Source organism: Pteronotus mesoamericanus, unplaced genomic scaffold (assembly GCF_021234165.1).
Source record: "Pteronotus mesoamericanus isolate MK-2021 breed Mesoamerican mustached bat unplaced genomic scaffold, CSHL_Meso_final scaffold_507, whole genome shotgun sequence".
Classification (NCBI taxonomy): domain Eukaryota; kingdom Metazoa; phylum Chordata; class Mammalia; order Chiroptera; family Mormoopidae; genus Pteronotus; species Pteronotus mesoamericanus.
In genome coordinates, this window is record NW_026555319.1 from 15,207,253 (window position 1) to 15,223,672 (window position 16,420).

General features: G+C 39.3%; 1 protein-coding gene across 2 annotated transcripts in view; it reads right to left on the bottom strand.

Annotated features, from left to right (window-relative positions):
• Positions 1 to 16,420, bottom strand: part of CHEK2 (checkpoint kinase 2) — a 31,937-nt gene that overhangs the window by 12,077 nt on the left and 3,440 nt on the right. For both annotated transcript variants that reach the window (XM_054594390.1, XM_054594389.1), the window contains exons 4-8: positions 13,142 to 13,266; positions 12,876 to 13,023; positions 9,142 to 9,232; positions 4,516 to 4,624; positions 2,605 to 2,658 (exon numbers count right to left, since the gene is read on the bottom strand). In XM_054594390.1, the coding sequence (XP_054450365.1) occupies positions 2,605 to 2,658; positions 4,516 to 4,624; positions 9,142 to 9,232; positions 12,876 to 13,023; positions 13,142 to 13,266 (527 nt within the window). The remainder of the gene's footprint in view (positions 1 to 2,604; positions 2,659 to 4,515; positions 4,625 to 9,141; positions 9,233 to 12,875; positions 13,024 to 13,141; positions 13,267 to 16,420) is intronic.

The following is a 16,420-nucleotide window of genomic DNA, read 5'->3' on the forward strand; positions in this document are numbered from 1 at the left end:
TCCAACTTCTCACAGGGGTTATTAGCATGGCCTTCATGACCCAGCATCATCTCCTGCTCCAGGTCCCACGCAGCCTCCTCTCCAGGCCACAAAACTCCCCAGTCACCCCGATTCCCTGTGCTCTTTTCCAGTGTCAGACCTTGGCTTTTGCAACTCTCCTGCCTGGTAATCCAGCCCTCTAGGCACACTTGGCCTCAGGCATCAGGCCCCAGCTAAAATGGCCCCCTCACAATGCATCCAAACATCCACCAGTGGTCTGAACCTGTGCCGCCTCGCCCTGCATTGTTAGAATCTGTCTCCCACCCACCCCCCGACCCCACCCAGGCTGTGAGCCTCAGGAGGGAAGAGAAAGGAAACTAACACCAAGCACAGACAGGTCTCCTTTCCCCAAGCACTGCATAGGCTGAGTCAACTTTCTTGGTTCTGTTTGGCTTCATAACCAGCAGTGCCCACCTGGGAATGCGTGTAGCTGGGAGCTAATAAGGCATAAAACAGTCTCCAGGGTCACTGGCTAGAGCTATCATAGCTGGAAGTATATCTCAGGAACCACAGGCTACTACTAACCTAGATCCTCCACTTAGGTGATAAAGGGAAAAGTTTAAGGAATTACAGATCTCTATCATTCCCCAAGTGTGTCCTCTGTGCTAAAAGCTTGACAAGCACATCTCCTTTAATGCTCACAAGGACGTTCAAGATTAAGTATCCTTATTTTGCCCATTACTCTGAAAAGTGAAATGGCCTTCTCAGAGCCAGGTGGTAGAGATGGGATGGGGACCCAGGTCTGTCTCTCCACCAGACTGAGGCCACATGATAGGAAGGATGGCTGAGTCCATGTGTGTTCATCACTAGAAGAGAGCCTGACACAATATGTTCGACAGTTGATTGAATCAGTGCCTGGCTCCAAAGGCCAGGCTCTATCCATTGTTCCCCAAATGAACTCATGAGCCCATATTAAATTCCCAAGGACTTCCTCATGCCCTTGTACATTGCCAAGTAATATCTACAAGGACCTTTTTCATGGTTCTAAATTCCTCTCAACTGCAGTGGACAGTGGGTTTATATAAATGTTATGTTTGGAGACACTCTGATATCACAGAAAATTCTCTGGGCATTCAAAGTATTTATCTTAGGGGTTATACTTGAGGCAACCCCACTCCCCAAATTAGAGGCCGTCTCTCTTTAACAAGAGATTCCCAGTGCCTTGGGAAAGGGGAGTTCACAGAAGAGAAAGAAGTTGCAAGGGAATTAGAAGGAAGCCAAGCAGGAGGGCCAGCCCCTTGGGTTCTCATGGGTTTTCTGATCCACCCATGAGTTGAACTGTTGTGTCGATGGCAGTGATTTTGTTCTTAGTTTCTATTTGTTGGGGGATCTGAGAAGGTGAGGGAAGGGAGAAGAAATCTTTTTGTTGTCTGGATATTAAGAACCAAAATAAGATCATCCTTAGCTGGACAGACTGGAGGTCTTGTTTCAAGTTTAACTTCAGTGTCCACCTTGCTCATGACTTCATGGAGGCTCATGAATTAATGAAGAAATGGAAAGAACAATACAAAGGAAGATGGAGTCAGTCCCATACCTCTAACTTTCTCTTCTCACATCTTTTTTTAAAGACTTAATTTATTTATTTTTAGAGAAAGAGGAGGGAGAGAAACACCAATGTGTGGTTGCCTCACATGCGCCCCCTACTGGGGACCTGGCCTGCAACCCAGGCCTGTGCCCTGACTGAGAATCGAACCGGTGATCCTTTGTTTCAGAGGCTCGCACTCAAGCCACTGAGCCACACCAGCCAGGGCTCTCTTCTCACATCTTTAACTTTCCATTGTAACAAGGTCATCAGTGCACAAGAAAGATAGGATCTATTAACACTGACTCCATTTATTCAGATTTAAGGACAGGTTGTTGTCATACATATTTGAATACACTTGAACTTACATGATTTACTCCAACTGAGGTAAATGGAAAACAGCACCATGAAAAGGTATTTAGAAGTTCTAGAACTTCAGGTATAATCGAACCAAATTTACCAAATTAGCATTGCCCCTCCAAACATAATCAGTTGATGAAGTCCCCATACAATATAAAACTTAGGATATTTACTATGTCTTCTGTTCAAGAACTAAGTCAGTGTAAATATCACATCAGTATTTAATCATAAAATCTTTACACAGTATTGTCCTTTCAAAAGTTCGGGGTAGCCCTGACCAGTGTAGCACAGCTGGTTGGGCACTGTCCTGCAAAGTGAAAGGTCACAATTCGGTTCCCTATCAGGGCACATGTCTGGGTTGCAGGTTCAGTCCCCAGTCAGGGCAAGTATGCGAGACAACTGATGGATGTTTCTCTCTCACATTGCTATTTCTCTCCCCCACTCTCTCCCTCCCTTCCCCTCTGTCTAAAATATCAATAAAATCTTTTTTAAAAAAAAGTTCAAGGTAAAGCTCTTTCCAGCTAAATGACAATAAACACCCATATGCACATGTATACACATATACACACACAATTACAGAACCCAGGTTAATACTGCTTTATTACATCTAAATGCTTTGTACTCCTCCTGTATTGTGAGATAAATGATTTTAAGTATGAGCTGTATTTTGCAGCAATACTTACATGATTTAATTTTTTCAAAATTTCAATTTCTGTTTTAACATTGAGAGCCGGATCCTTTGATAAATAAAATAACATTAGAGTTTATTAATAATAACAATAGCCAATATTTAGAAAATATTTACAGTTAAACTTAGCTGAGTAATGGCTGCCTGAGTTCCAAACCCAGCTCTACTCACAGAGAAATCCAGGTCTGCAGGATAATGATTTAAACAACTCACCTAAAATCACTGTGTAAAGTGCTTGGGAAATAGGAAACATTCAATAAATGGCCAAGGTGTTTATTTAAAAATATCATCTCATATAAGCCTCATAATTCCCAAGTGAGCTGGGTTCCATAATAACCCCCATTGTACAGATGGAGCGACTGAGGCTCAGAGAAAGGAAGCCACTTGCTCCAGTTCCCATTGCCAGAAACAAGTGTTTCCACTGTTCTCATGCTTACCCGGTAAGTTCTGCTTGTCTCATTAGCTATGGGATTGTTTGCGGTCATAAAAATGATAAAACTAACAAAACCACAGACAAAAAGGTTATTTAATTAAACTATATTAAGAAACTGTCAAGTCAAATATCTAATAATAGAGCAGACACTGGTTTCAATTTCAACTGCAGGCTGACATATTTATTGAGATTCTTAACTAGAGGAAGCTTCAGGGTACTGAAGTTGTTCTCCATTACAGTTCCAAAAGGATGAATCAAGTTACTCAACCTCATGGGCTACACCCTCCACAAGCACAGGGGATATAGAATTACATATTTATGTAAAATGGACTTCAGCTAAGAAACCCAGATGTTTAATTTTAAAAGCCTGCCTCTTCCTGTAAGCCGTTAAACTCATTACTAAGTCAGGCTGTGCTCTGATAATAGAGAGGTCTAAAAGAGTTCAAAATGATTTGAAAGATGAAATTAAGAACTAAAATTTTGCTGCAGGTCATTAAGAATCTGGTAGGCATTTTCTTCCTCCTCCAAATGGGAAACAAATCCAGAATCACAGGGGAAAAGATCTATAACAAAGTGAACACAGAAAGGAAATTCCTCTTGCCATGTGAGTATGGCATTGTCTTAAGGAAAAAAAAATTTCATCTTCAAGGAATGTTCAAGTATAATAGCCAGAAACAGCTGGCCACAAAGGAAAACGTGATTACAGGTCACATTTTACATCACTTCATTGAGTCATGCGTTGAAAGACTAAAACACTTGGCCATTTCATTCACACGGTAAAAGTGTATTACATAAAATGCAATAAAATGAATGGCTAGTATATAAAGAGACTATTAAAGTAATTTAATTAAGATTTTAAAAATCTATAAACACTAAGCTATTCATTGCCACATTACTGGGAAGAGCAAAGAATCAGAAATTATCTAAATGATCAACCAGAGAAATGGTTAAGTACACTATTATGAAGTTGATGAAATAGAGACTTGACCATCAAAAAGGATATATTAGGGAAAAGTTTATGCACTAATGTTTGTATGGAAAAGCAGAATACAAAACTGTATATACAATGTGATTTCAACCATCTAAAAACAAATTCATATGAACAAAGACTAGAAAGGAAAAAGAAAACTGAAAACAGCTGTGGGGTTACAGTGGTGGGGGTATGGCTGGATTTTTTCCCCCTAATTTCCTTTCATTTATTGTAAAAACAGTCTTGTGACAACGTAGAAGAGAAAAAAAAACAACTTCCTGCTACAGCGCCTTATTAAGTGCAACCAAATATTTTTTTGGATCCAAATTATTTATAAGTTTCTAGATTACTTGAATACACTCAAAAATGTTCAATGTTCTTTGATATCAATTCACATATCTGAGCAGTAAATGCATCCTGACATTGAAAATAAACACTCCAAAATCATTCTTGGAAATTAAGAAGTGTTAAGAACAGCTGAGCCGCCAAATACAGGTACTTACTGCCTCTTTCTCGGAGCCAATAGCAAACTTCCTTTTGCTGATGGCCTTTATGGCTACTTTCTTACATGTTTTCCTCTCAAAAGCTAGCTTCACTTCACCACAGGCCCCACTACAGGGAAAAACATAGAAAGTGATTGTCAGAATGTTTTTAATCAGGAGACTCACCACTCCTGAGCTGGCCTCGGCTATTGTAAGTTAAGGGTGGTCCAGTACTTGCTTCGGCAGCACATATACTAAAAAACTGGAACAATACAGAGATTAGCATGGCTCCTGAGCAAGGATCTCTCTCTCTCTCTCTCTCTCTCTCTCTCTCTCTCTCTCTCTCACACACATACACAGGCAGTCCATATACAATCCTTCCATTGTTCCTGTTTATAAAACATGGTAAAACCCCACCAACATAACATGTCAAGGGCATAAGTGAATGTGGACCACCCAACACCACCAGGATAGCTACAAATCCCACTTTTTGAGCTGATACAGACTAGTCTTACTGTCTGTCACCCAGGTGGTAAACTTCTCATAAAGACACTAGGGACAAATAGGAGAAATGCCTTATCCCAGAGATCGGAGAAACAAACATCAAATAAAACAAAGTCCCAGTCAAAAACCAGTGCCTGAGACAAGTTATAGCAAACAATCTCTGCAAATTAATTACTTCCATTGATGCCTTTGTCTTATTTTGCCTTCAAAGAAGTGCATAAGCAGTTGATGCCATGAACAGTACCCTAAATAAACTTAACAATACCTAAGAAACCAAAAGTTTTACACAATTAACCTGCTTGCAGCGAGCTCTCAAAGATTTACAATTAATTGGGGTACTATAACAGAGGAATGCAAACCTAGGATGTCAACCAGTACATAGTTAATCCTACGTAGGTGCTGTTCTCCAAAGCTTGGGTCAGCCCAAGGTCACACCTACTTGAATACCAATCAATCATTACCTGCTTGAAGTAGACCACTATAACTACTATGGGTTTTGGGATGGCATGAAGGGTTTGCCAAGATATCTTTTTTATTGTGTACTATATTGTGCATATATTGTACCTAACAAAAAATTTAATATTGTAACCATTTTAAAGTGTACAATTCAGTGGCATTGAGTACATCTGTAATGTACAACCACCACCCGTACCCAGTTCCAGAACATTTTGATCAGCCCAAGTGGAAACCTATACACACTAGGTATTCACTCTCATTCTACCCTGCCCTCTGTCCCTGGCAACCAATGATCTGCTTTTTGTCTATAAATTTGCCTATTCTGAATATCTCTTTAATAATAAAATCATACAATATTGTAGCTTTCTGGTGTCTGACTTTCTTTCGTCTAGCATGTTTTCAAGATTCGTCCACGCTGTAGCATATGTATCAGTATTTTTTTCCTTTTTGTAACTAAATAATATTTCATTGTACGGATATATCACATTTGTTTATACATTCAACTGTTGATGGACACTTCGGTTGTTTCCACATTTTGGCTATTGTGAAGACAGCTGCAATGACATTCATGCATGTTTTTGCTTGAGCACCTGTTTTCAATTGAAGGGGTACGTACCTACAAAGGGAACTGCAGGGTCACATGGTAATTCTATGTTTAACATTTTGAGAAACCACCAAATTATTTCCCCCAGTGGCTGCACAATTTTACATTCCCACCAGCAGTGTACGGGGGCTCCAATTTCACCCCATCCTCACAAACACTTACTATTTTCCATTTCTTTACTACGGCCATCTTAGTGGGCGTGAAGTGGTAGCTCACTGTGGTTTTGGTCTGCATTTCCCTAATGATTAATGATGCTAAACATCTTCTCATGTGGTTTTTGCTCATTTGTATATCTTCATTGGAGACATACCTATTTAAATCCATTACCCACTTTTTAATTGGGTTCTCTTGTTTTGAGTTACAAAATCTTTATGATATATGATTTGTAAACGTTTTCTCTCATTCTGTGAGTTGTGTTTCACTCTCATGACAATGTTTTTTGATGCACAACAAGTTTTTTATTTGATGGAGTCTAATATACCTCTTTTTTCTGTTATTGCTTGTGCTTTTGGTGCTACATTTAAGTAACCACTGTCAAAACAAAGGTCTCAAAGAGTTGTCCCTATGTGAGAATAGTCCATGTAAGTATTATTATTTTAAATGCTCAAAACATTTTCCAATTCCCCTTCTGCTGATAAGCATCGCCTTTTGCCTGAGAAATCTTCCCTGAGTCCAGTGGAATAGTCTGCAATAGTACAACACTCACTACTAGAACGATGGGGTAGACATGTAAAATTCAGTTGCTCAGGGTTTTCCCTGGAATCAAACGCTGATGTTGGGAGAGAAACAATTCTCTCAGCTATGGTTTCTGGAAGAAATTAAAAAAACATGAATATTGAACTCCTGAAAGATGTTTTTCCTGCCACAGAGACAATTCTATATGAAGGCAACACATTGTTGTTGAATCAAGAGATGGAGCCAGAGCCATGACAACACTGTGGGAGCCTTCATATCCAGCCACTAAGCCAAACAGGTGATGAGAATTCAAGAGTGAAATAAAGCTCAAAGGCCTTCAGGTCCGGCCATGCCTGAAGTCAGATGTCCCCCTGTATCCTCCAGTTACAAGAGCCAATAAATTTCTTAACTGACTCATTTAAGTTTCTGTCACCTGCTACAAGGTAAAGGATTTGTATTGAATCTTCCCATAGAGAAAATAAGACTCCCATATTATTTCTTAAGGGCAGGCACAAATTTGGCTATGAGCTTCCAAGCAGCCAAAGCAGATATGAAAACACAATGAGTTACTAAATTCCATATGAATGTCCATAAACTAAAATATTTCCTATAAATGGTCATAAAGAATGCACTGTGCTTGATTCTATGTGGCAGAATGTGGAAGATTATTTCCTTCTATTATTTTCTATTTCCATGTTACTAAAAATATCAACAGGTTAGAAAGGTCTCTGGGGGCAGGGAAGGAATGGTAGGATGAAAGCCATTGTGAAATGTGGTAATGGTGTCCTGCATACCTTCCCTAAAAAAGTGGTTCTCGAAGTATGGTCAGGCAACCCCTAAAGGACCCCCAAGACCCTTTCTAGGTGACCACAAAGTTCAAAATTATTTTCAGAATAATACTAAGACATTACTTGTCTTTTTCATTTTCACTCTCTCATAACTATACAGAGTTTTCCAGAGGCTACATGGCATATGATATCAAAACAAACCAAATAAAGAAGTAAATATCAAACTTCTGGTCAAGATGGCAGCATAGGCAGATTATGGCTCACCTATTTGCATAACCATATCAAAATTACAACTAAAATGTAGAACAACCATCGCTCAGAACCATCAGAAATTGAGATGAATGGAAATCTGACAACTACGGAATTAAAGAAACCACATCCATCCAGACTGGTAAGAGCGACGCAGATGCAGAACAGGCTGGTCCCTCAGTGTGGCTGATAAAAATTCAAGAGGAGTATCTCGGGATCGAGGACACCCAGCCCCACACCAGGCCCCCAGGCCTAGGGTTCCAGAGCCAGGAAGATAAGTCCCCACAACTTCTGGCTGCAAAAACCAGTGGGTATTGAGTCGGTGGAAGAATTGTTGTAGCCCCAAGCAGTTCCTCTAAAGAATCCACATACAGATTCACCTACTCAGAGAAAGATTCACGGACACAGAGAACGTTTGATGGTTGCCTGATGGGAGAGGATTACGGGGGAATAGATGAAGAGGTGAGGGAATTAGGAAAGAAGTATGAATAGATAGTCACAGAATAGCCATGGGGATGTAAAGTACAGGATAGGAAATGGAGTAGCCAAAGAACTTACACGCATGACCCTTGGACAGGAACAATGATGTGGGGATTGTCGGGGGGACAGGGAGTGCTGGGTGGAGGGGCGCAATGGGAGAAAAGTCAGGACAACTCTAATAGCATCATCAAAATATAATTTTTTTAAAAAGAAATAATTATCAGGATCTACCTATCTAGCACTAAGCTAGATGGCAAAAAGGTTTGCTAAGTGTAATGCAATGCCCTTCTCAATCTTTTTCAAAGTAATTATTTTTCATTAAAAAATGTTATTTATCTTAACATAAGTGAGTTTATTTTTAACGAATTAATATTAACATGTCTCCATTTTAATTTCTAATACAGCGAATACCAATATACTTAAGACACATAAACAAAAAAGCTCTTTGGGGTCCTCAGTAATTTTTAATACTGTAAGGGGTCCTAAGACCAAATATTTTGAGAACTTCGCCCTATTCAATGGTCAGTTTCACTTCCCTTCCCAAGATGTCACAAATTCCAAGTAGGGCAAAAATGCAGTAAACACTTCTTTTTGGAAGATTAAAAAATCAATGAATTTTACTTTAAATGTATGAACTGTATGATATGTGAATTATATCTCACTAAAACTGCTTTAAAAAATTAGTACAGATAAAATTTATAAGGAACAACTATACATTTCAATCGATCATTATTAAATAAATCAACAACACACCTACAACAAATCAGTGACCTACAAATTAGTTATGAATAGATAATGAATGTTATAAAACCGGGAGCAAAAAACTAAACAATGATAAATGTATAGGAAAAAAAATTAAGTACAATTTCCATAAGAAAAAAAAAAACTTACCTTCCAAGAGTTTTTGACATGATATATTTGTCTCTTAATTCCTTGGGATAAACTGATTGGTCATCTACAGTCAGATCGAAAAATACAAAAACTAAAGGAAAAAAATACCAGAAATACATTTAATAAATTCATTAGATAAAGAGAAGATGAATAGTCCTAAACTTTAGTTAACATATGAAATATAAGACAATTGTTTTAATTACATTTAATATCTAACCTAAAAGAAATTATTTAGCTAGGCTAAAACATATCATAAAACCTATAGAAAATAAAGACAAAAGTCAGTCTTCAATGGAAATGCGCAGCATCATTCTCATTACAGTGCACAATATCCATACATAAATACTAACCTTATTCTGTGACCTCAGATTAATCAATTGCACTAATATAAAATACCTGTGCAGATTACAAAAGACCAGAACCTAAATACAATTACTTTGAGCCTAGAAAAATCTATTCTAGGCAAGTAAATAAACATCCCAATAAAAATTAGGCCATAGATTATCTCACTAGAAATATCTTTTTCTAGCCATGTATACATTTACATATTGTTATTTTATGGTGCAAACCATTTTGAACCTACTTGTAAAGTTAAATAAATAGCACTTTCCCAAAAATTCCCTCTTATTTCCCCATTATTCATGCTGTATCTCAGAAAAAGAAAACAACAAAAAAGCCACCCTACTAGCCCTGACCGGTGTGGCTCAGTTGGTTGGGCATCATCCTGCAAAATAAAAGGTCACTAGTTTGATTCTCAGTCAGGGCACACACCTGTGTTGCAGGTTCCATCCCCGTCAAGGCATGTATGAGAGGCAGCCAATTGATGTTTCTGTCATCAGTGTTTCCCTTTCTCCCTCCCTTCCCCTCTCTCATAAAAATAAATAAACTCTTTAAAAAAAAAACCCACCTTATTCATTTAATAATTTAGCCATCCATGTGGGCCAATCCTATAATCAGTTATCAAACATTCCAATTTTACTAAGTTACCAATGATAAAATTTACAACAGCCTATAGTATCTAGAAAGGATGAAGTTTGTTAAGACCCTTGCGTACCTCGATATCAGGTGATAGGTTTTCACATCCTAGGAGTCACCTAGAGACCCTGTCTCAGGCACAGATCTGAGCCACCTCAGTATGCTTCATTCCAGGCTAATCCACATGAGGCAGACACTTGCTTAGTGAATTGGTCCTGCTGACTACCCAGGATATAACTGTTCTGTGCTTGTGGATGTTTATGAACCTAGATGTCCTGGTGGCATCTGAGGATCTGGGAATTAGAGGGGCTATGGAGATGTATTTCTCACAAAAGTCCAGGTCTGCTTTGGGGGCTGCAAACTCAGTTGCCCACACAAGCCAGGAAGGTCACAGAGATCAGGCTGGGTTAAGTATTTATGTCAACAGGGAGCAGTGGGGACTTGAATATGAAAATACATCATTCATTCAAAAGAGGCAGCCTCTATGCAGTGTGGGATTAGGCTCAGTGTGGCCAGATATTCCACCTTTTCAAAGAAACCTAGAATTTCATGTTAAAGGTATAAATACCAGCAAAAACCAATTAAAATGTCAAGAGGGATCAGCAGCCTGCAGAGTACCAGTTTGGTCTATTTCAGTCAGGGTAACCTTTAGCCTACATAACACCTTTGTTCAAATTACAAAAGGCAAAGGACAGACCAAGTGAAAAAGGCAGCACACAGTATCCCTAGTGGTGAAAGGTTAAATTTCAGTGCCCAGTTGTCCCTCTCAAAACAGCAAAATTCTTTGTAGCTGTCCTGACACTATCGGATAGTAAACACAATAGTCAGAAACAGGAGAAACTAAGTCAACCATAAAATGCATTTTAGGATGCACAAAATAGCCATAGTTCTCAGATGCCAGTCTGGAGACCGACTGCATGAGAATCACCTGGGCAGGATTTTTTAAATCCCTGGAATAACTGAATCAGATTATGTGGAACAGTGCCTATGGGAATCTACATTTTCAAGGTGTTTAACCCCCACACACACATTATGCTACCAAGTCACTCAACTCTTAGATAGTTTTAGGAAGTTCTATGGGTTTTTTGTTTTTATTGAAGAAGCGAAACTATTTCTATTGTTCAAGGATTTAAATTCACTGTGAGCTATGTTTAACTCTGTAGCTTATTTTTGTCAATTATTCTTTCTGAGCTGAATGACCATTATTTGGTTGGAATGTGATATTCCTGACGTTTTAGGAGCAGACACTTACAAAATGCTACCTGATGAGGATGATAAACACCTCTACTTTCAGTGGATAAACAAGTGGTATTTAAGAAGGTGAGAGATCTAAACTGAGATTCTTACCAAAAGAAAAAAAATCCATAGCCTAAAGCCTGGTGTATAAATAGGAGTTCAATAAATATATGTAAAAATGAATGAATGGAATGAATGAAGGGAATGAGGGAGACGAATTAATGGCCTAAAACAACTCACATCTAAGAATGATGTGACATAAAATGCATCAATGAATTATGAACTATCTTCAGCAATATGCTAATTCAATCGACAGCATATGGCTTTAAGTAAAATTAATCAAACCAATTAAACCTTAGCAAACCTGTCTTGATAGAACTTTTTCATAACTTAAAAATGCAAGTAGAACTGAGTACAATTTGAATGCTAACCTATTTGCTTATCTAAACGACTTGAGGGTGGACCCTAAAAAACCCCGTAATTTATAAAAAATTGTGTATTTACCTCTAGCTGGTGTGGCTGAGTGCCAAACAGCAAACCAAAGGGTTGCCAGTTTGATTCCCAGTCAGGGCACATGCCTGGATTGCGGGCCAGGTCTCCAGTTGGGGGCATGTGAGAGGCTACCAATCAATGTAACTCTTGCACATTAGTGTATCTCTCCCTCTTTCTCCCTCACTTCCACTCTCTCTAAAAATAAAATCTTTTTTTAAATTGTGTATTAATTCTTAAATGTTTAAACTTCAGCCACCTCCAAAGTACTCTCCATTTGATGCAACACACCTATCTCAACGTTTTTTGCACTGCTCAAAACAGTTTTTGAACTTGATTTTGATGCTTTTTAGTGCTTCTGCCATTTTTGTTTCACCTCTTCCATATCAGCAAAACATTCCCCTTTGAGGACATTTTTTCATCCAGGGAAACAATAAAAAGTTGTTCAGGGCAGGGCAAGACCCAGGGGATAGGGAGGGTGGGGCACCGGGGTCATGTTGTTTTTGGTCAAGAACTGCTGAACACTCAGAGTGGTGTGGGAAGGTGTGCTTGTCAATCACCCACCATGAAATGGCAAATGTGTTGAGTTTCCAGAAAAAATTCACTGAAAACAAATGCAGCCTCTCACAACAATGCCACCTAGTACATTGATACAGATGGAACTCATAGAACACTCACCTAGCAGGGGACGTGTATATTACAAGGGGCCTGCTCTCCAGAAGGTAATTCTGAGTTTTGAGGAGGTTCTCCCTCCTATTCCACAAAGAACACAGTATCAATTTACCTTTTTTCCCAAATAGAGAAAGGGGAAGGGAGGAAGAGAAACATCAATGTGAGAAACATTGATCAGTTGCCTCTCATCCGCAACCCCACTGGGGACCAAACCCACAAATGAGGCATGTGCCCTGACTTGGAATCGAACCAGCAACCCTTAGCTCTGTGGTATGATGCCCAATGAAATGAGTCACACTGGTCAGGGCTCAATTTTCCTTTATGGGAGGAAAAAATCCGATAACCAAAAAATAATGATTTACCTTTATTATTCCACACTGAAAGTGCAATTTCAGAATTGTTATTCAAAGGAAGGCGTCTTCCTTTCCCTACAAGCTCTCTATTTACAAAAGTTCCATTCCCACTGTGATCTTCTATGTATGCGATGTAAGAGTTTTTAGGACCCATTTCCTAAAATAGAGAACATTTTATTTAAAAACTTTAACAAAAGGGAGTTAATGTGGGAAGATATCTAAGAGTGATCACTAGATTACCAGCTCTCCCAAACATGTGGTTATTTGTCACCTACCCTGAAAATCCGAAAGTGTTTCTTGCTGTAAGTCCGGTATTTATCCGTGCTTTTCAGCAGTGGCTCATCAAAGCAGTACTCACAGCTTTTATCCCTCCCAAACCAGTAGCTGTCATTAATACACTCTGTAACACCAAAGCACACACCAGAGAGCTATTGAATTTCATGTATCAAACACCTTTAAAAATTGCTCATAAAATCTACTCGTAGGAAAATAGCCTAATAAAGCAATCAAAATTATAGGTTTACCAAGATATTATACGATTAAAAATGAGGAGAGAACAAAAAATTTCCAACAACGAGTTTAAGAAACTATGGTTTATACATAACCACAGAATAACAAGCAGTCATTAGAAGTCCTCAAACAATTTTTAATCATCTGGAAAAATACTTACAATTATTTTCTACCCTTTACCTCCTGAGGCTTCGTATCTAACTCAGAATATCTGCACTCCTTCTCATGGCAGGCTAGGTGCTCAGGACCTGACCCCCGCCAGCCTCCCCCGTGCCCCTCCGCTTGGCTCACTCCAGCCCGCCCCACTGGCCTCCTTGCACAGCCCCGCATATGCCAGGCCCAACATGCCCTGAGATGGCCTTTGCGTACTTTGTTCCCAGTGATTTGAATGGCCATTTTGCCTTTGTGTCTGGACCAAATAATCTTCCCCACTCAGCTTTCTGAATAAGTAGATTCCCACCTCACTGCACATCTATTATCATAACGACAGCCTGTTTCATTTCCCTCTAAGTATAGACCATAACTGGAAATTATCTTGATTATTTGTGTATTTTTTCCCAGCATTCCCCTGTTAGAATGTAACACCAGGAGGGCAGCCTTGAGTCTCTCTCTTGTTTAAAAGTACAGCTCCAGCATCTAGGACAATGCATATGCCAGGCCAGTAAGTGTTCCTACAAAGACAGACTAGAGAACATATTAGCAATTTATATCACAGACAAAGGACTGATTTCCCTAATATATGTAAGTTCCTACAAATGAATAAGAAAAGGACAAGCAATCCAATAGAAAACAGGTGATATACTGGCAGGTGTGGCTCAGTGGGTTGGAGCACCATCACAGGTTTGATTCCAGGTAAAGGCACACGCCTGGGTTGTTGGTTCTGTCCCAGTCAGGGCCCAGTTGCTGTTGAGGTGCATGCGAGAGGCTGTCAATCAATGTTCCTCTCCTCTCCCCCTCCCTCCCACTCTCTGAAATCAATGCGCATGTCCTTAGATGAGGATTAAAAAAAAGGGCGAAAGATAAAGTTATAAGAGGCAGAAATACAAATGCCTAAAGCATATGAAAAGATGGCCAAGCTAACTCAATACCAGAAATTTTAAAAACCAAAAATACATTAAGATTTCATGTTTCAATGATCAGATTAACAAAAATCAAAAAGGTCCATATTACACTATGGTCATAAGAATTACGAAGCAGCAGCTACTCTCATACATTGCCAGTCAGAATATAACTTTACACCATCTAGGGAGGGTAATTTGGCAAGATCTATCAAAATCACATAGGCAACCACTTCACACCCATGAAGATGGCTATAATTTCTTTCTTCAAAATAACAAATATTGGCAAAGATATAAAGCAACTGGAACTCTCACACATTCCCGGTGGGAACGTAAAATGATACAGCCACTGTGGACAACAATATGCAGTTCTCCAAAAACTTCAGCATAGAACTGTCTACTGACTCAGCAATTCTACTCCTGGGTATAGGCCCAAAGGAACTGAAAGCAGATACTCAAACAAATTCTTATACACAAGAGTCTATACCTGCACCAGTCACAATAGTCAAATGGTGGAAACAGCCCAAATGTCCCTCAGTGGATGAATGGATAAACAAACTGGTTTTACCTAATGTAATATTACTCAGCCATAGAAAGGAACAAAGTACTTATACATGCTACAACATGGATAAAGCTTATGCTAAGTGAAAGAAGCCAGGCACAAAGGGCCACATAGTGTATGACTACGTATATGAAATACCTAGAATAGTTAAATCCACAGAAATGAAATACAGATTGGTGGTTGATTGGCACAGGAGGAGACAGAAATGAGGAATAACTGCTTAATGGGTACCGGGTTTTATTTTGGAGTTATGGAAATGTTTTGGAACTAGACAGAGGTGGTGGTTGCACAATTTTCTGATGTACAAAATACCCCTGAACTGTTCACTTCAAGATGTTTAGTTTTGGTATGTGAATTTCACCTCAATTTTTAAAAATTACATATGCACACAGCCATTGACCTAGAAATTCCATTTCTAAGAATTTATCCTACAGATAGAATTATATGCATTATGAAAGGACATAAAGCCACATGTACGAGGTTATTAACTATAGCATTTTCTCAAGCAGAAAATTATAAAATTATACATCCATTAGTAAGGGGGTTGGTTCAATAAATTTATGTATCTATAAAAGAGGAATGAGGCCTTGGCCAGGTAGCTCAGTTGGTTAGAGCATTGTCAAATATGCCAAGGTTATGGGTTTGATCCCCAGCCAGGGCACATACAACAATCAGCCAATGAATGCATAAATAAGTAGAACAACAAATCAATGTTTTTTTTTCCCTCTCTACCAAATATCTGAAAGGCTACATAAGAAATCTGGAAAGGAAGGAAAGGAGGAAAGGCTGGGGGTGGGGGGAGGGAGGGAGGGCGGGAGGATCTGCAATACCGGGTGATCATTGAACGGGTGATCATTGAACGGAAGGACAGAAGTCAGGTAAAGAATTTTGCACCGAATGCAAATATGACCATTTCAAAAAATCAAATTAACTACTTGAAAAGAGTCTGCAGTCTAGTGGGAAGACAAACAGGGACGCAACAATGCAGGTAGACTGTCCCAAGGAGGTCAAGATGGAAGGCCTAGGCAACTCTGCCTAGGGCAATCAAGGAGGCTTCTTGGAAGAGGCGAGACAGGAAGGATAGAAGTGTCAGAAGGAAGAGACTGACTCTTTGGAAGGCTGTATGGAAGCACCCATTACAAAGTAAAGCCATGCTTAATCTGTGACCCAGCTTAGGCTCTACCCTGGAGAAACATTTGCCCAACTGACCAAGAAGACAACTACAAGGATGTTCACTGCAACCTTGCGTGCAAGAACAAAAACTGGAAACAACCTAAGCATCTATTAATGAGGGAAAGACTAAATGAACCATGGCATTTCCACTAGAAACCAGGAGCTTCAGGGCAGTTGGAAAAAGAAGGGCATGGAGAGTTCACTGGGACACTAACAACTGTCTAGGGCTGTGAACAGAGAATGCAAGGGGC